The 20,189-nt window shown below is 37.8% G+C and overlaps 1 protein-coding gene and 1 non-coding gene across 4 annotated transcripts; both read right to left on the bottom strand.

The window, feature by feature from the left end:
• Positions 1 to 10,128: 10,128 nt before the first annotated feature.
• LOC123592279 lies at positions 10,129 to 10,239 on the bottom strand. The gene has a single exon (XR_006709677.1). It is a non-coding gene; the product is annotated as a U6 spliceosomal RNA (small nuclear RNA).
• A 901-nt stretch (positions 10,240 to 11,140) lies between these two features.
• MED21 (mediator complex subunit 21) lies at positions 11,141 to 19,873 on the bottom strand. Of its 3 annotated transcripts, none has more exons than XM_045463703.1 (4): positions 19,799 to 19,873; positions 15,660 to 15,774; positions 15,010 to 15,110; positions 11,141 to 14,113 (listed from the first exon to the last, which is right to left on the bottom strand). In XM_045463703.1, the coding sequence occupies exons 1-4, from the start codon at positions 19,838 to 19,840 to the stop codon at positions 13,913 to 13,915; spliced, it is 459 nt and encodes a 152-aa protein (XP_045319659.1). In that variant the 5' UTR covers positions 19,841 to 19,873; the 3' UTR covers positions 11,141 to 13,912. The 3 variants fall into 3 exon arrangements, with proteins under 3 accessions (XP_045319659.1, XP_045319660.1, XP_045319661.1); XM_045463704.1 differs by having other exon boundaries at positions 11,141 to 14,089; XM_045463705.1 differs by lacking the exon at positions 11,141 to 14,113 and having other exon boundaries at positions 15,044 to 15,126.
• Between the last annotated feature and the right edge of the window lie 316 nt (positions 19,874 to 20,189).

The raw sequence follows: 20,189 nt of genomic DNA, 5'->3' as shown, positions 1-20,189 counted from the left end.
TAGATATTTTGAAAGGATGAGATACAAATTAAACAATGTTCGGGGGCGCCTGGGTGGCGCAGTCGGTTAGGCGTCCGACTTCAGCCAGGTCGCGATCTCACGGTCCGTGAGTTTGAGCCCCGCATCAGGCTCTGGGCTGATGGCTCAGAGCCTGGAGCCTGTTTCCGATTCTGTGTCTCCCTCTCTCTCTGCCCCTCCCCCGTTCATGCTCTGTCTCTCTCTCTGTCCCAAAAATAAATAAACGTTGAAAAAAAAAAAAAAATATTAAAAAAAAAAAAAAAAACAAAACAAATTAAACAATGTTCTTAAATGTTTTATTTTATTGTAAATAAAACACTTCTTTGCCTTCACCAAAGAGATTTTAGTAAGAGAAATGTAACTGAATAACTTTGTTTCTGTAAAATTTGGTTTGGTACTGTGGGATAAAGTGATATGAAGTTCCGGTTACAAATTTTGACTCAAAGAATTATGAGTCAAATTGAAGGGTTAGCTACATTTACTAAATCAGTCCATCAACCTATTATAAAAATATTTTTACATTTGTGTAGTAGATTTATCTCCCTAGATATCAATAAGTTGTTCTTGCAAACATTAAGTGTATTAATGTCATATTTGAAACAACTGGGTCCAAAAGGAACCTTTTGGAAGATTTAAAAATAGACTGAATAGTTTTGTTTAGAGATATTTTAAGTGTTTAGGTAGCATTATTTTATAGATGACATAAATCATTTTTGGCAAAAAAAGAATCCTATAATGATATAAATATTTTCAAACATCTATTATCAAAATGTCTTACACGTTTGCACAATGTCTTAATGTATACAAATGTCTTATATAGAGGAGTTTCTTTGAAAATGCAGATACATATTTTTACTCATTGTTAAATGTTCCAATGACAGATTAAATGTGGTTTTCTGTGTGTTTATTTTGTTTCTCATTCTTATTTCCACACAACCACTTTGAAAGCAGTTTTGCAGATTGTTTTAAAAAGTTAAATATACCCTTGTTAAATGATCCATCCATTGTAATCCTAGGTATTTACCCAAGAGAAATGAAAGCATATGTCCATACAACCACTTGTACATAAATGTTCATAGCACTATTTGTGTTGGACAAAAATTGGAAAAAATCTAAATGTCCATCAACAGAAGAATTGGTAAACTGTGGTATATCCATACAATAGAATAAGATGCAGCAGTAAAAAGGAATGAACTGTTGATACATGCTGCAACACGGATGTATCTCAAAGTAATCATGCTAAGTGAAAGAAACCATCCAAAATACATACTGTATGATTCCATTTAGATAAAACTATAGGAAATACAAACTAATCTATAGTGACAGAAAACAGATTAGTGGTTGCCTGGGCACAGGAAATAGTAACAGGGAGGCGATGAAGGAAGGAATTTTGAAGGGGCATGAGGAAACTTTTGGGAGTTATTACTACCATACATCTACTAGAATAGCTAAAGTTAAAAGACTTTGCTAAGTGTTGGTGATGGTGTGGAACAACTGGAACTCTCATACATTGCCTTGAAAAATAGTTTGGCAGCTTCTTAAGAAGTTAGATATATACCTAACAAATACTCCAGCCATTCCATTCCTAGAAATTTATTCAAGAAAAATAAAAACATGTTATACAGGGTTGCCTGTGTGGCTCAGTTGGTTAAGCATCCCACCTCGGCTCAGGTCATGATCTTGCAGTTCATGAGTTGAGCCCCACGTCCGGCTCTGACAGCTCAGAGCTTGGAGTCTACTTTGGATTCTGTGTCTCCCTCTCTCTCTCTCTGCCCTTCCCCCACTCATGATCTGCCTGTCTGTCTGTCTGTCTGTCTCTTTCTCTCAAAAAAAAAAAAAAAATTAAAAATAAATTTAAATAAATAAATAAACATGTCCATACAAAGATTTGTATATAGCAGCTGCGTTCATAAAAACCCAAACCTAGAAACAGCCCAAATATTCATCAGCAGGTGAGAGAATAAACACATTTGGTATATCCATTAAATGGAATACTATTCAACAGTAAAAAAGAATGGATTGCTGATAAACTCAGCAACCTGTGCAATCTCAAAATCATTATACCGAATGAAAGAAACGAGAGAAAAAAGAGTACATACTGTACGATTCCATTTATGTAAACTTCTAGAAAATACAAACTAATCTATAGTGGCTAAAAACAGATCAAAAGTTACCTGAGGGTAGAGGTGGAAGGAGGGATAGATTGAAAAGATGCAGGAGGAAACTTCTGGGGCTTATGGAAATCTTATCTTGACTTGGATAATGGTTTTATGAGTGTATGTGTATGTGAACACTTATCATCCTCCCCAAGTACAGTTTATTATCATCAATTGTGCCTGAATAACTTTGTAAAAAAAATAATAAAAGAAGAAGAAGAAGAAGAAGAAGAAGAAGAAGAAGAAGAAGAAAGAACTGGAATATGATGGTTGTTGCTAAGTGCTATCAATCAATGCATTGAGAGAAAAAATGAAAGGCTAAAGGTATTAATTACCAATATAAGGCAAAGCTTGAAAGCCAGAAGGCTTCCTTGGTAGTGGACACTCAGCTCTTATATTCTAAAGGCAGAAAAAGATAAGAATTGATTTCTTATTTGATTCTTGACTCAGGCAAGTCAGGGCATTGATGGGGAAGGAATGACCCTAAGATTTGGAATAGGGACTTTGTGGTCAAAGCACTCAAAAATCTTAAATCCTCAGATTCTTCTGGGACTGCACACAAGGGGCCTACTCCTCCCTATTGAAGGCCAGCTCTACCTACTCCCTGGAAAATGATGCAGAATGTCTGCTTTGCAAGACACATGCCATCCCCATCCACATCTGTCCAGTATATACCCACACCTCATGTCCCACCTACCATATAAACTAGAGTCAATGACAGTATAACACCTGAGGAGGTGCTAGGCCTGCTGAGGAGGAAAAAGTGCTGTAGGACCTAACTAAGGTGTACTGGCGGGAGCCGAGAAAATATGTGTGGAACCGGGACATGACAGGAGGGTACAGGATCAAGAACAAACATAGGGGCACCTGGGTGGCTGAGTCAGTTAAGCGTATGACTCCTGATTTCATCTCAGGTTATGATCTCACAGTTTGTGAGTTCAAGCTCTGCATCTGGATCTGTGGTGACAGTGTGGAGCCTGCCTGGTATTCTCCTTCTCTCCCTCTCTCTCTCTGCCCCTCCCCCTCACACTCGCTCTGTCAAAATAAATGAACAAAACTAAAAAAAGAAGATAGAACATAAAGTTGGACAAGAAAGGATTTATCAATATAGGATCATTCTCCTGTCCTAGCACATTTAACATCTGTTTAACAACTGTCTCATAAAATTCCTAAAAATGTAACAGTCAGTTCTTATAAGAGCTGATAAAAGTGAGCACATCACAGCTAGCACACTGGTGGCTAAGGATGATGGTAGGGACACTAGCACCAAACTGGGCTACCTGTTAGAATGGGAATGAAATGATCTCTACAAAGTAGGGGCCATGTGGTAGTGCTTAACTCTCAGAAGCAAGATGGGCTCAATTATAATGAGCTGCAAAGTCAGGGTAGCTCACAGTGGAGACCCTGACTCAGAGAGCTATGGAGGTCTTTAAGGGCAAGAAAAATGGTCAGCAATGCTCAATCAATAAAATCAAAAGAAACCAAGGGTGGATGGATGATGAAACTCCTGAGAGCATCTGCCTCAATAGAAAGTCCTGGTCTCTCCCCTATTTCCAAACCTGAGCCCCCTTTTAGGTTCACAATACCACAGCAAATGTTTATGATAATTCTCCCAGACTTACCCAAAGGGACCCGTGGGCATTTTCTCAGGTCACTGTATACAAGGGAAAGAGAAATACCAAGGCATTTTGAGGAACATTGGCTCTAGGATCTAATTTGACATTAATACCAGAGGATCCAAAACATTATGATGGTTACCCTCTTGGGGAAGTTAATAATAAGTAATAAATGGTGTCCTGGCCAAGATCTCATAGTAGGTCCATTGGTTCCATGACTCATCCAGTGATCATTTTCCGGGTCACTAAACTTTACAGTTAGCAGAATTCCCACATTAGTTTCTTTCTTTTTTTTTTTTTTTAATATTATTTATTTTTGGGAGAGTGCAAGTGGGGGAGGGGCAGAGAGAGGGAAACAGAGGATCTGAAGCAGGCTCTGCACTGACAGGCTGACAGCAGCAAGCCCGACGCGGGGCTCAAACTCATGAACTGCAATATCATGACCTGACACTGACTGAGCCACCCAGGTGTCCTCCACGTTAGTTTTTAGCCCATAGCATAAGAGCTATGGAAGTGGAAAAAGCCAAGTGGAAGCTCTGAAACTGTCCCTCTCACTCCACCTTGGCCAAGATAATACATTTTTAAAAATTCAATATTATGAATAAAAGCATATATTGTGAAAATTTGAAAAAATATTATGTCACTATAAATATTGTAAATAAAATACAGTGTTGCCTGGAACAATGGCAGAAATTGAAGCTACCCTTAAGGACATAAAAGATACAGGGACTGTGATTCCCATTATATCCCTATATAATTCACTAGTCTGGCTCCTACAAACACCATAAATGTCCTAGAGGATGATGCTGACTACTGAACATGTATAAACTCATTTACTCTTGATGACAATCCCATGAGGTAATTAGTAATATTACCCCTGTTTTACAGTTGTGCTGAGACACAGGTAACATGCCTAAGATCACACAACTGATGAGTGGCCATGTTTAAGCAGTTTTTACATTGCTTTTCCATACAGCGTTGCCCTTCAGGTATCATGTAAAAGATTTCTGATGTGTGGCTTGTCTAACACACAGACACACACACACACACACACACACACACACACACACAAACATGCACATAAAAGATAATTTACCATCCAGAATAAGTGCTCAAGTACCTTCCTTTGTGGTTAAAGCTAGTACTTAATCCATGATGAGCCATGAAGTTGTGTCCCTGCCCTTTTGTTTTCAGGTGAAAATAAACAACATTTGTTCATCACATTCAAATTATTAACACCAGGAGGACACTAGCTTTGAGTGGATTCCAGGGGAATCCTAATTTGTGGCTACTGCTACCCAACTAGTTAATCCCCATATATCTCTCTGGGTCACAAAACATCCCATCCAACTACTTCATGAATAGAACCAAAAGTCAGGGTCAAACTGCCCTCTTGTGGTGAAAGATTGCTATCTGTTTGGTCTCAGATGATCCAACCTGCAGCATCAGTGCCTTAATGGAGTTTTCCTACCACCTGAGGCCTTTCTTGAGCAACCAGAAGGGAAAAGAAAAGAAAATCCCAAATAGGCACAGACAGGATGAGAAGCAGGGACATGGTAACAGGAAGCTCGTCTCTCTAAAGTCTACCTACTGTTGAACTTTTGAGGAATATGGGGGACAGAACGTTAGTCCTTCCACGTGGAGGAAGATTGAACAGCCTCTTCCAGCAATAGCTAAGAGCAAACCAGTTTTGCCTAAATTCAAACACAGATGAAACAATATACTATTTTGCTTAAAACTGGGCTGATTTATATCCTATTATTGAAAACATGACCTTTAAATATAGTTTGCATTATTGTTTTATTAAATACATATCTCCCAGTTCAAGAATACTATTACATTACCTTAAGAGTTCCTCTGTGCCCTTCCAAACGGCATTCCTTTCCCACCAGAGAGTAATCACTGTCCTAAATTTTACCTTTGGAATCTCCTTTTCTTTAGGTTATATAAACATACATTTATAGGCTTGCCCTGAACGTGTAGCTCTGGTCAAGAATACATGGAAACCCATGGACCACATATCCAAATGTATAACATTTATAAATCAAGCTAAAAAAGCATTAAATTAAAAAATAAGTATGTTTTGTCTTCCTGCCTTGAAAAGTGAACCTTCCTAAAGACCTAGAAAGCCAGATGCAAATTTCTCTGATTACTAATGAGGTGGAGCATTTTTTGCTTCTTTATTGGCCATTTCTCTACTATGAAATGACTGTTTTGTAGTTTTTCTAATGCATTATTCATCTTTTTCCAATTGATTCTTATTAATTCATAGGAGGGCTTTACATAGTCTAGATACTAACCTTTTGTGCAGTTACAGATTATGCAAATAACTGCTTCCAAGTTGGGCTTGCATTTTCTCTTTATGGAGTCTTCTGATGAACAGAAGTTCTAAATTTTAATCCAGTTGAGTTTAACCTTTCCTAAATGAGTTAATATTTGTAAGTTTGAAACAGTGTCTGACACATATTGCTTACTGTAATTTTTGTGTTATTTTCCTTTATGATGTGAACTTTTCATATCTATTTTTAAAAATTCCTATCTTGACATCATAAAAATATTTTCCTTAGGTCTTCAAAAAAATTTGTCCTTCACATATGTTTTCAATCTACCTGACATGGATTTTTTAAAATAATGGTTTTATTAACATATAATTCACATACTATAAAATTAATCTTTTTACAGTATACAATTCAGTGTCTTTAGTATATTCACAGAGCTGTCATGACTATGTAACTCTAGACCATTTTCATCACCCCAAAAAGAAACCCCATAGGCAATGACTTTAATATACGGCATACATATAACCAATGTTCTACACCAGTTTATTCTTTCCTCCAGTGATTTGTAACATTACCTTTGTCACAAATCAGATTTTCCTATGTGTGTGGATTTCTGTTAGATATCTCTGTTCTCTTCCATTGGTCTGTTTGTCCATCCCTGTACTCATATATGCTGTCTTAATTATTATTAAAGCAAGCTCTGTCCTTATGTTATCTTTTCTCATAAGTATCTTGATTTCTGTTGACATTTTGTACTTCCACATAAATTTTAGAAATAACTTGTAAATTTCTGCAGAAATCTCAATTGAAAACCTAGTTAAAATTGTATTAAATCTATAAACCTGTTGAGGAAAATTGACATATTTACAATATTGACTCTTCTGTTCCATAAAGATGGTATTACTTTATTTCTTTAGGTTTTTAAAAAATACTTTAAAATTGTTTTCAATTTTTTCCTTAATTTTTGTTCTATTTCTCCCTAAATGTCTTACATTTTAGTTGTATCTTATTCCTTGAAACATCATTTTTTATACTGTGGAAAAAATGTTATGTTTATTTATTTCTGAGAGAGTGGGCACGCATGCATGCATGCAAGCAAGTGGGGAGGGGCAGAGAGAGAGGGAGAGAGAGAGAGAATCCCAAGCAGGCCCCATGCTGTCAATGCAGAGCATGACTCGGGTCTCAAACTCATGAATTGTGAGATCATGACCTGAGCCGAAATCAAGAGTTGGATGCTTAACCAACTGAGCCACCCAGGCACCCCAGAAGATGGTATCAGAAGGTATTTTTTTCTACTATTTGTTGCTGTTGTATTGCACATCGTTTTCATGTCTAACAACCCTTCCAAAATACATCTATGGAATCTTCTTGGGTTTTCTACAGGTATTATTTTATCTTTAAATAAGAGTTTTGTTTCCTTTTTTCCCCATCTTATAATTTTTATTTCCTTTTCATGCTTAGATGCATTGATTAGGACTATCAGCACAAAGATGAGTAGTTATGTTTATAGCAATCATCCTTGTCTTGTTCTCAAACTTAAAGAGAATGCATCTGACCTTTCAATATGATGTTCACTGTATTTTGTACCCTTCATATTTTAAAATTCTTTTGTGAGGATCTCTTTTGCACCGCTGGTGGGAATGCAAACTGGTGTAACCACTCTGGAAAATAGTATGAAGTTTTAATAAAAAATCAAAAATAGAACTACCCTATAACCCAGCAGTTGCATTACTAGGTATTTATCCAAGGGATACAGGTATGCTGTTTTGAAAGGGCACATGCACCCCAATGTTTATAACAGCACCATCAACAATAGCCAAAGTATGGAAAGAGCCCAAATGTCCACTGACAGATGAATGGGTAAAGAAGATGTGGTATATACACATACAATGGAGTATTACTCGGCAATCAAAAAGAATGAAATCTTGCCATTTGCAACTACATAGATGGAACTAGAGGGTACTATGCTAAACAAAATTAGTCAGAGCAAGACAAGTATCATATGACTTCACTCATATGAGGAATTTAAGATACAAAACAGATGAACATAAGGGAAGGGAACCAAAAATAATATAAAAACAGGGAGGTGGACAAAACATAAGAGACTCTTAAATACAGAGAACAAACAGAGGGTTGCTGGAGGGATTGTGAGAGGATGGATGGGCTAAATGGGTAAGGAGCATTAAGGAAGACACTTGGGATGAGCACTGGGTGAGAGGATGAATCACTGGAATCCACTCCTGAAATCATTGTTGCACTACATGCTAACTAACTTGGATGCAAATTTTTAAAATAAATAAAATAAATAAAAATTCTTTTGTTTCTCCTTTGAAAAAAGTTTTTTCATAAACAGATGTTGGATTTTATCAAATGCTTTTCCCGTGTCAAGTTACATGATCATACAATTCTGATTTTAATCTACTGTGACAAATTACAATTTTTGATCAAAAATTCCACCAATTATAAAGCATACCATTATGTGTTCCAATAAGGAAGGAAAAAACAACTATCCATTGAATATTCCAATTTAAGATACAATTAAGAAAAAACAATGGTGGGCATTTTAGAATTCATAAAAATACAAAGTAATTTATAAAGATAAAACTGCCATGTATCCCTGGGGTTAAACATAGATGTGTGATACGTTCAATTTTTTAATATCTAATGTCTTTTAATTTGCTAATATTTTTGCATATTCATGATTGAGATTAGTTTTAATTTTTACTTCTGTACTTTCCATGAGATTTTGGTAATGAGCTTTCTTTTATGTGAAACTGGAATTTTTCTCGCTGAATGTTTAACAAAACTCACTAATAAAACTCTCTGGGCTTGGTGCTTTATTCGTGGGGAAGAGTTTTGACTATTAACTGAATTTTTTAAAGGTTATATGACCATGATTTATATATCTCGCTGAGCCTATTTGCTACACTACTTTTTTCTAAGTCCTTTCATCAAAACTTTTCAAATTCATTAGCACATAACATTATTCAAATTTTCTCAATATTTTAAAATCAAGGCATAGGACTTTAACAGTTCTTATTGTTTACATCATCTTTTTTTCTAATCAAACTTGCCTAAGTTGTCAATTTTATTACTCTTTTTTAAAAAAATGTTTATTATTTTGAGAGAGATAGGGCTAGCAGGGGAGGGAAAGAGAGGAAGAGAGAGAGAATCCCAAGCAGGCACCATGCTGTCAGCCTAGAGCCTGATGTGGGGCCTGATCTCACAAACTGTGAGATTATGACATGAGCTCAAGAGTCGGTTGCTTAACTAACTGAGCCACCCAGGTGCCCTGATTTTATCACTCTTTGAAGCCCAACTTTGGGCTTTCCTTATTTTCTCATGGTATGGTTCTTAATTTCTTCTGTTGCCTTTATTATGTCCTTCTTTCAGTTGGAAGCTTAGCTCATGAATTTTCAGCCTCTTCTTTCCTAATATAAGCAAGGAAGGTAATACTTGCATTTTCTCCTAAATGCTTAGAAGATGCCACAAGTTTTTCTTTTTTTTTTCTTTCTCTTCCTTTTCTTTCTTTTTAACAGCACTAAGTACTTTTTTTTATATATATCGAACTTAATAATTAACGAAAAATGACTTCCATTCTCATGGCACTTTTATACAAGAACTTAATAAAAGAAAAAAATTGAGAAGCTCTTGCTGTGAAAAAAGAATGATGCTGCTGCTCTGAAGGGATGAAATGTACTCTAGCGGCCTGGTTCCAACTGCTAACCTCTTTCCTCATTGACATTTTCTAGAATGAGAAGCATGATGCTGTGCATACACTCATTCAAAGATGTTAAGAGTCCTTAACAAAGCTCCTTTGGTATCCATCACTATTAATCCCATTTAGATGTTTTCCTCCTTGTGTAACTGTGCCTATCAATAGCTTCCTAGAGTTTCTTTGTATTCTCTAGTGTCACACTGTAGATAACCAATCCAAATAGCCCAAAGCGAAAGGGTTATCAGTGCAAAAGCCATTATAGGTTTGTCAGGTTTACGAAGAGCTCTGGATTCACAGCTCCTATTAAGGTTGCTGTGCAGACCCCTGAGCCTTGGGTTTCGAAAGTCTTTCTCTATGGGTGGTTCCTTTTTACGCGTCATCCTTGCACAGGGGCCGTGCTGATCTTCTCTGTATCATTCCAATGTTAGTATATGTGCTGCCAAAGTGAGCACTGGGTGGTTCCCTTTTAAAACAGGGAGGTTTGGGGCGCCTGGGTGGTGCAGTCGGTTAAGCGCCTGACTTCAGCCAGGTCATGATCTCGCGGTCCTTGAGTTCGAGCCCTGCGTCGGGCTCTGGGCTGATGGCTCAGAGCCTGGAGCCTGTTTCTGATTCTGTGTCTCCCTCTCTCTCTGACCCTCCCCCATTCATGCTCTGTCTCTCTCTGTCCCAAAAATAAATAAACGTTGAAAAAAAAATTTTTTTTTTTTAAATTAAAAAAAAAATAAATAAATAAAGCAGGGAGGCTCAGGTGCTAAAAAACATCTTGACTAATGATGATTCATTACCTGCCATGAGGTCACCTCCCCTGTGTGCCTGCTCCGCTCCCCACAAGTTTCTATATGTAATATTTTCATTAAGTTCCGAATTATGTCCTAACCTCCGTTATAATTTCCTCTTTCATCTGAGTTATTTACACCTCACAGGGTTGGGTTTTTAATATTATTTTCTTTATATTTTTTTTTTTTAATTTTTTTTTTCAACGTTTATTTTTGGGACAGAGAGAGACAGAGCATGAACGGGGGAGGGGCAGAGAGAGAGGGAGACACAGAATCGGAAACAGGCTCCAGGCTCTGAGCCATCAGCCCAGAGCCCGACGCGGGGCTCGAACTCACAGACCGCGAGATCGTGACCTGGCTGAAGTCGGACGCTTAACCGACTGCGCCACCCAGGCACCCCAATATATTTTTTATCCTAACTATACACATAGATGTTCTGATAGCTTTCTTATTACTTCACAGTGAATGAGTGCCTCAGTCCCCTTTGCCCCAGCCTTAGTCTCCAGGGCTCTGTTATGAGAGTAGATGAGGTTTTGTCCTACACAGGTGAGTGGTGTTAAGTAAAAACAAATCCAGATTTAGGTACAGAACGATTTTATTGGAAAAGATTGTGGCAATAAGGAGAATGCTCTGACCAGAAGATCTGCAATTGTCTCAAAGATCAGGTGGAACAGAGCTTTTTATAGAAAGGAGTATATAAACAATGAATGAAAAATCCGAGTGTGAAGGAGATAAGCAGGTGACATAATGGGACAGTTGATCAGGGAAAGTCTTTTAGTGATCAGTTAATTTGCACGAGGTGTCACTCAGGAGAGACTATTCCACATCCAGTGCAGGCTCAAGCTGAGGGTGGATTAAAATTCAGGGGCTTATGCGGGGAGAAGCCTAAAGTTTGATCAAGTCATTAGAGGGTATTTTGTCCAGATTGGTCTTTGGGAACAAAGAGATCAACTAACCATTTATGAGACAAAGAATGGGAATTTGGAGATCTGGGTCTAGCTTTGTCACAGGTGAACAAAGTCACATGGGAAAAGATGGTTCTTTGCAATAAGCCATTGCCTGGAATAAAATAGGAAGGAGGAACCAGATTGGTAACTGTTTTCTAGGAGCACAGCGTTCATTAAATTGTCGGTAGCCAGGTTACCCACACGCAAAAGACAGGGAGATGGGTTGGGCACTGTTTTACATGTCACACAACCACCTCTCTACCTTTAGCATGTCCTGAATGGGAGTATCTTTTCTGGCATTGGTGTGGGGAATGACAAGTGTACAGGGTGTCTACTCCAATAATACATTCATAGAAGCCATGACCACAGTGTTACCAGGACAGCCTCAAAGTTATATTTAGCCCTAAAGTTATATTTAACTTCCTCACTGGTTACTTTGCCTAGACCCAAGGTTGAACTTGTGTGTCCCTTCTCCCCAGTAGACCAGGTATGACACTAACTTGGGCACCCATATCCAACAAAGCCATGAAAGTTTGTGTCCCTCCTTTCCTTTAGTTCTCCGGAAAATTCCAACAGGGATATTGGGTCTATGGTCCTTTTGGAAGAGAGAGACCACGGCCCCATCTTTAAGAATTTTTCTCCTTAAAACAACTTAGATCTGAGTAGAAGGGAAAGGTAGGCAGGAACCAGGAGATGAAAGACACAGACACCCATTGTTTTTTGTCCTCCCAAAGCCATGTGCTGGACAGCAAAATCATCACTGCCCATACCCCCATTTCAACTTTGAGGACTTCTTATCCAACAGCCATGTCCACAAAATGATGGCCAAGAGAAGCTGCTATATACAGTCTTTATGAATTATTCCATACATTCTTTATAAATAGTTCAATATGTGCATTGTTATTTTTCTATAACACCTTAAATGGTAAAAACAGGCAATTTCAAAAAAAAATTTCTCTCAGGTAAGGATAAATAATAGTCTACCAGCTTACGGCTAGAACTTTTCATACTTCTCTCTCTGGGTTAACTGTATTGAATAGGGTTCAGTACTTTGAATATTACTTTGTGAGTTCCTTATCTTCTATCTCATGCTAGTGTCTCAAAGTAAAATGATTTTAAGTGATGCCAGAGAGAATAAACCTAACATTTTAAATATTTATTAGTATGGAGAACATTTAACTTTAAAAATTAATGACTATAAATTTTACTTTAGAGTTAAAATGTGCCTCTAAGCAGTATTTTTCAAGAACTGTGGAAGCGCTTGATGATGATGGGAATGACAAGCAGAATCTGAGACTACTGTTCTTGCACTTTCTTAAACTCAGGATAGTAACGGATTGTAGGAAATGGAGCTCAGGATATTCTGAAAAATGTAGCCTCAGGAGACAGAACCAGTTACAATGTGGAATACATTTCAACTCCAGCTTTCTAGTAGAAATAATCAGTAGGTTCAAGGAGAACCAAAAGTTGGATGCATAATCATACTTGGTAATACTGACACAAATGTTAGCAATAACAAAGTAAGGTGGAATGCATAAAATGATAAAGTAATGTAGGAGAATTATGTTCTTGTCAGATTAGAACACAGGAATAAAGGTTGACAGGTTAACAAGTCAGAACCAGGACCTTCAGATACATAAAAAGGAAGAGAAGGAACTGATGACTCAGGGAACATACTTCACCACACAAATTAGGAAGGAAAAAGCAGGTCAAAAGCTATGAAAAAGGATAGTTCAGGATGAAGAAAAATGTTGTCATAATAGCATGGGAATTCTACAGAGAAGACAATTTCTTAGTAGAAACACATGTGGAGATGAACCAGAATGGGTATGAGGTTCCGGAAAATGAGGAATGTTTCCATAAAAGTGATCTAATCTCTCATCCAGCCACATGCTTCTTAAAAGAAACATGGCTTCAGAAACTTTCCTGGCCCAAGCTCCAAATGTATATAATGTCATCTCTGAAGAGGCAGAAGGGCATCAGTTTAAATTGAAATGTCCCATATCTCTGCACTTACCACCTCTCCTCTGGCGTAAGGGATATTTTGATTTGTAAAAAGACTGTAGAAATTTGATAAGAATAAAGATAGAAATGTCACAATAGAATTTTAAAGTACATCTGTTTAATTATAACCATTAATGCAATATCTGCCTCAATAATTTAATTCTGATAATAAAAAAAATGATAGTATAATGATGGTTTAAAGCTGGTTCAATTCCAATTTTTAGAGGCTTATTTATCAAGAGTGAAAATAGAAGACTATTAAAAAATAGCTAAAAAGTTAACGTGTCCTAGTGCTTAATGTTTCTGTAACTGTTGGTAAGGCTTACATCTAAATTTGATGCAGAATTCTTAATGGCACTGAAATAGTTCTTTTCTCAGACACAGGGTACATACTGGTACTATGAGTCTGGAAGAGACTGGCTATGGGTACCACTCCTTGTCTTCAGCTGTGACTGCGCAATATCAGCAAGTGCACTTTGTATCTTTTCCAGAAGCATGTCCCCTCGATAAACAACATCCTCCAGACATGTAGCAGCTTCGTGGTTTTCTTCTTCCAGCTTATACAAGCTAGCAGCCTTTGTAAGACACAAATTTAAAATCTTTTGAGAGAAAAACTTGTAGTGAAAGCTAAGAAGGTAAAAAAAAAAAAAAAAACAACAAAACTGTAGAAGTATTTACATTTAAATCTGGATGACTCTGCAACCATTATGATAGATTTTTTTGGTGGCAGAAATTCTAAAATCAGATAGCTTTTAAGAGTTTTCCCTGTATGAATTATTTAAAAGAATGAAATTTTCAAATCTCCAGATGTCTACATGTGACTCTCTTCCATACTGCTTTGGGACACTACTATGCTACTCCACACCCAGAATGCCACCCTCCTCTTATTCTCTGCTAGGAAAAGAGCCAAACAGAGGAAAAAAGGAAGTTTCCTTGTAACTCAAAATTAGACAACTATATGTATTCAGCAAGGTCTTTAACAGACTGCAATACTTCACAATCAACAAAACTTCCATTTTAAAATTTAATCTTGGGACACCTGGTGGCTCAGCTGGTTGAGCATCCAAACTTCGGCTCAGGTCATGATCTCATGGTTTGTGGGTTCGAGCCCTGCATCAGCTCTCTGCTGTGTCAGCACACAGCACAGCTTGCTTCAGACCCTTTGTCTCCCTCCCTCTCTCTGCCCCTCCCCTGATCATGCTCTCTCTCTCTCTCTCCCTCTCTTGAAAATAAACATTAAAAAAATAAAATTAAAAATTAAAAAAAAATTAATCTTAAGGAAACTTTGAATATTATAACAAAAAAATGTTAAATCTCCTTTGGGGCACTTGGTTGGATCAGTCAGAGCAGCATGTGACTCTTGATCTCGGGGTCATGAGTTCAAGCCCCACACTGGGTACAGAGGTTACTTTAAAAAATAAATCTTAAAAAAAATCTATCACCTTTAATTGAAATTCTCTACTAGCAAATTTCTGAAAGGAAAAGAGATTTTTACCTGTAATGCAGCTGTAGATTCTTCACTGGGTAATGAATCTATCAAAACATCAATGTCTTTTGCTGTTCGTGCAATCAGTGCCGCAAAAAGCTGGGCATATTCTAAAGAAAGATATTACTAATTTAGAGTATTAGGGAATCTCAAGTTTTCAGAAACAGAAACTAAATTCAAGGCTAATAAAACCAGGAAATTTCATAAACTTTTTCTGTACTGGGCTTCAAATGATTAAATTTTAACACATCAATCCTGTTACATATTTGAGAATTAGCTTTACTATTAACTCAAATTGGCAATTAAACATAATCATTTCATTTTTTAGGACAATATGTCAGTCACTTGAATGAAGGAATCTGTAAATGGGATGCCTTCTTTATGAAGGTCCCTCAAGTGAAATTCAGGTAAAATCACACACATTCATTTCTAAAGGAGTAACCATCCGTTATTTGACATGAACAGAAATATGAGATGTAATATAAATTGACTGTAACAAATTCATTGATTTTATAACAAAATTTGCAGTAATATTCTCAAACAACCAGATTTTAAGAAAGCCATAATGAAGCTATATTTATCAATAACTTTAATTTTAAAGGATCACAATATATGAGGGTCAAACTAAGAGAAGCCAAGAAAATCTATAATCTATTTACCTTCTGTAGGATTAGCTGGCTGATCTTTGTTAATTGCTGTCTGAATATTACTAAAAGAGGCAGGAGGGCCACACTGCTGCAACACTCCAATGGCATTACAAAACTGGTCTGCAAGCTTGAAGCCAAAGAAAATGTATCAGCGTTAGAAAGGATTTATCAGTTTTAAAGACTGTGACTGGTAATAGCAACAAAAATAAGTTTCTATAATAACGATCTCTAAACAAGGGAATAAAACAGGAACAATTTTGGATAAAATTAGCCAGTTATTTACAATGATTAAATGTTTTAATCACACAAAGAAACTAGGTTTGGTGTCAATGTAGTTGAAACAGATAAAAAGAAACACAAAATAATCTTTCTTTTCTTCCCAAGGTAGTAGAATGATAAGAGAGATATACGCCAATATTTGTTACAAGCATAAATAAGGACTTTTTTGGGCAGTGGTGGGAAACAGCAAATTTGACTGGCAAATATCTAAGTATGGCCATAGGACAAATTTTAAAATGTGTGACTCATGTAAAGTATATGATCCCTTTTTTGAGACTAAAGTAGGTACAAGTATAAAGAAATAGCAGGAAAAATACTTCACCTTACGAAGTCTTAAGGTCATTGATGGATGAATGGATAAAGAAATTGTGGTAAACACACAAACAGGAACACTATTTGTTCATTTAAAAAAAAGGGAAATCGTGCCATTTGCAACATGAATTGACCTTGAGGACACTACGCTAAGTGAAATAAGTCAGAGAAAAAGAAATATTACATGATCTTAGTTATATATGGAATCTAAACAAAGCAAAAACTGAGCTCATACATAGAGGACAGACTGGTGGTTATCAGAGGAGAGGTGGGGGTGAAGGTGAGCAAAATAAGGGAAGGGGGTCAAAAGGTATGAACTTCCAGTTATAAAATAAGTTAAGATGTATAGTATGGTGACTACAGTTAATACTGTACTGTATATTTGAAAGTTGCTAATCTTAGAAATTCTCATCACAAGAAAAAAAATTAACTTTGTAACTACATATGGTGACATGTTAACTAAACTAATTGTGATCATTTCACAATACACACACCTGAAGCTAATGTTATATGTCAATTATACCTCAATTAAAAAAAAAAAAAAGGCTATCCCTTAAGTATTCAGAAATGTTTTTCTCCATGACTCAAGTTGTAAACTCCCAGTGTTCTAAAAGTATTCCTCAACTTTTCAGAACCGAGAATACCAATTCCTTACTATCTCCAAACTTAAGACTCCTATCTTCCCCCACCAACTTCCCTCAATAGTCCTGACCTTTTTGAACCTCAATTCCTTTTTTGGTTAATGTTTATTTGAGAAAGCATGTAAGCGGGGGAGGGGCAGACAGAGAGGGGAACAGAGGATCCAAAGCCGCCTCTGTACCGACAAGCAGGGAGCTGATGCGGGCTCTAACTCCCCAACCATGAGGTTATCACCTGAGCTCAACAGACTAAGCCACACAGGTGCCACCTGAACCTCAATTCCTTACTTCCAATCAGCGAATGGCCATTTCCACTAAGTTTCTCTACCATTATTTAAATGACCGAACTTGGGGTGCCTGGGTGGCTCAGTCAGTTGAGTGTCTGACTTCAGCTCAGGTCATGATCTCCGGGTACATGAGTTCGAACCCCGCTTTGGGCTCACTGCTGTCAGTACAGGGCCTGCTTGGAATCTTTGGTTCCCCTTTCTCTCTGCCCCTTCCCAGCTTGTGCGCTCTCAAAAATAAATAAACATCAAAAAAAAAAAAAAAAGAAGAAGAAGAAGAAAGAAAGCAAAAAAAAAAAAAAAAAAAAGCCAGAGCCCCAAATCAACTGTTTCCTTTGTTTAGTATCTAATTTGCATTAAGAATCTCCTAGTTAGCCAGTCTAATTTCAGACTCTTAGGTTCCCTTCATCTTCAAGTCTTTCTGTTACTATTTCCCTTTTCCTTCTATCATTGCTGCTGCCCTAGTTCAGTCAATTATCTCGCATCAGTGCTGTTACAACCGTCTCATTGTTTTCTGCTTCACTATGTTATTTTACCCTGCTTAAAAATTTTGAGCTCATCCCAGCATGGCCTTTAAGATTCATCTCCAACGATTCAGGCTGTTTCAAAGCTTTCAACAATCGAAGTCATCTCTACTTATTCATTTTCTACTACTCCTTCATATATACCTAACTAGTGATAAATTCACTCCGGACTATACTGTTTTTCTCACGTTTTGCTACTTGTAATGGAGCCATAGTAAGGGCTCAGAAACTGTACAAATGTGGATTCTAATTCTGGTTCTAGCAACCTGAATAGGGTTTATTTTCCATTTTTAAATTAGGGACATTCTCACATTACAACACTGTTTTGCAGAATAGAGAAGATGCACACACATAAAATTATTCAACACAGTGGCTATCTCTTCTGTCCTTCAAAAGTTCTCAAGATCCACTGATTGAACAAATATTTGTCGAAAATCCACTCTATGACAACCGCTGTATATAAACATTGTAGTGATACAGTAAACAAGAGACGTAGTTTCTGCCCTCACAGAGTTCTCAGAGTGTAAAACATATGTTATTTTAATAATAATTATTATTCAGATCAATGCTAATCTCTTAGCTATTTAGCTCATATCACTCTTCCAACTTTCAGCTTAAGACAGTTGATTCATTATAAATACCTAATCACGTGCTCCTTTTGCATTATCTAAATGTCTCCTGAGTATCTGACATCTTTCTAATTAGGCTGTAAACTCCTTAAGGAGTCTTTCTTTGTAAACATGAGAGTGCTTGCATACATAGTAGGCATTCACACTAGTTAACCTAGAGGTTTCTCTCCAAAATCCAATTATCAGCATGCCTACCCTGGAGTTAAGGCCATATTCACTTTGCCCTATCATCTTTCCAGTTATAAGACACGCATGAATATGCAACATTTCTCCTAAAATAACATTTCTACCCAGCAGCATCATTGCAATTGGATTTTCAAAAGCTTCAAAGTAGTATCTCCCAGAGGGACGCTGGCCGGCAGCCCAGACAAGTCACCGTAAAGTAGAATTTATCCTGGTGAATTCATCAACATTTAGGGGCTGGCCCTCTCAGTCCTAAAAGGTCTCATTTTACGCACTAGTAGACCAGTTTCTCACAAGCAGATTCACACCCCTGACGTGTACAAAGATTGATGGAGTAAGAATAATCCCAAGTTCTTAGCTTCCAGTGTGGACAAAACTGGCAAAGGACCAGACACTTTGATTTTCCAGTCAACATATCATCTCTACACAGTTTACCTGGGACATCAAATTATAAATAGAATGACAATGAGAAATATAACTACCGATGAGAAATTGTTTAACTCTTAACGGCAATGAGTATACGAATCCTGTGGTTTGCATATTCAGTACTTGCCAGTTAGGCACAAAAGGAAAAATAATCAGAAGGATCAAAGTAAAGGGGATGATTTGGCCCTTAACAGGAAGTAGGCTTTTTGAGACACATTAAAGATAACTTAAATAAATCGGAACCTATCCAAGGACTAGAAGATTCACTTTCATAAAGATGTCAGTTTTCCCCAAACTAATTTACGCTAGGGAGTCGCCAAGAGATGGAATCAGACTCTTGTCCATAGGAAGCAACTAAGGTAAAACAAAACTTCTCACGTCACCATCACTCCCCCTTCAATCTGAAAAGTCCTCGCGAAGGAATACTCTTGGCTGACATTTAACGAAAAAGATCCAAAAATCAAGAGCACTGGTTTTCCTCCGCGGCTCAAAACTGGTAAGAGAAAAAGAAGCTTCTGCGGCTTGTCCCCTTTCCCCCGAAAGACAAGTGATCTCGTAAGCAGTGCTGACAATAAAAGAAAACTGCTCCCAGAGAACAGGACAGGGCCGTGACGCCTAAGTGTCCTGGTAGAGAGATGCTCTACTTTTCAGGCGAAAGAGGCTGCTTGCTTCCTTCCTCAGCCCTCCGCAACGCCGGCAGCCGCCCTCAAACCTCCTAGAACGCCGCGCCGCCTCACGCCGTCGCCACCGGCGCTTTTTGCGGAAGCCCTGCCTCAGTTCGCTCCCCACTTGCGGGGTTGTTTTTCAGGCCCCTTTTGCTCTCTTGCTTCACCTTAGGAAAGGAGAAGACAGAGACTAATAGACCCAATTGCTCACCGAGTTCACCGCGTCCTGCAGCTGTGTGAGGCGATCCGCCATGTTCCTCCCGTGAGCTAAGGAGGCTAAGGCAGCTGCTCGTCCGCGATTGGGCAACTTCAGGACGCGTCGGGCCAATCACGGGGCAGCATTCTTGGAAGGGGTGGAGTCGAGAGGAACACCACGCCCCACGAAGAGGGAGGGCGGGACTTTCCTGAGACTTTAGTTAGGCTACCTCCAGCCGTGGAGGAGCTCTGCTCCGAGCAGTTTGAGTAATTTCATCATTGTTCCGAGTCCGTTCGTTTTTGGGTCCAACATACTGTTCTCGAGGCTTTGGGGTTTTAGACACTTTGGAGAGATTGTTAGATTCTGCGGTTTTAAAAGTAATTTTCCTTATCCTCCCTTGTATTCA

Source organism: Leopardus geoffroyi, chromosome B4 (assembly GCF_018350155.1).
Source record: "Leopardus geoffroyi isolate Oge1 chromosome B4, O.geoffroyi_Oge1_pat1.0, whole genome shotgun sequence".
Taxonomy (NCBI): Eukaryota; Metazoa; Chordata; class Mammalia; order Carnivora; family Felidae; genus Leopardus; species Leopardus geoffroyi.
This window is presented reverse-complemented; position numbering and strand designations above follow the sequence as displayed.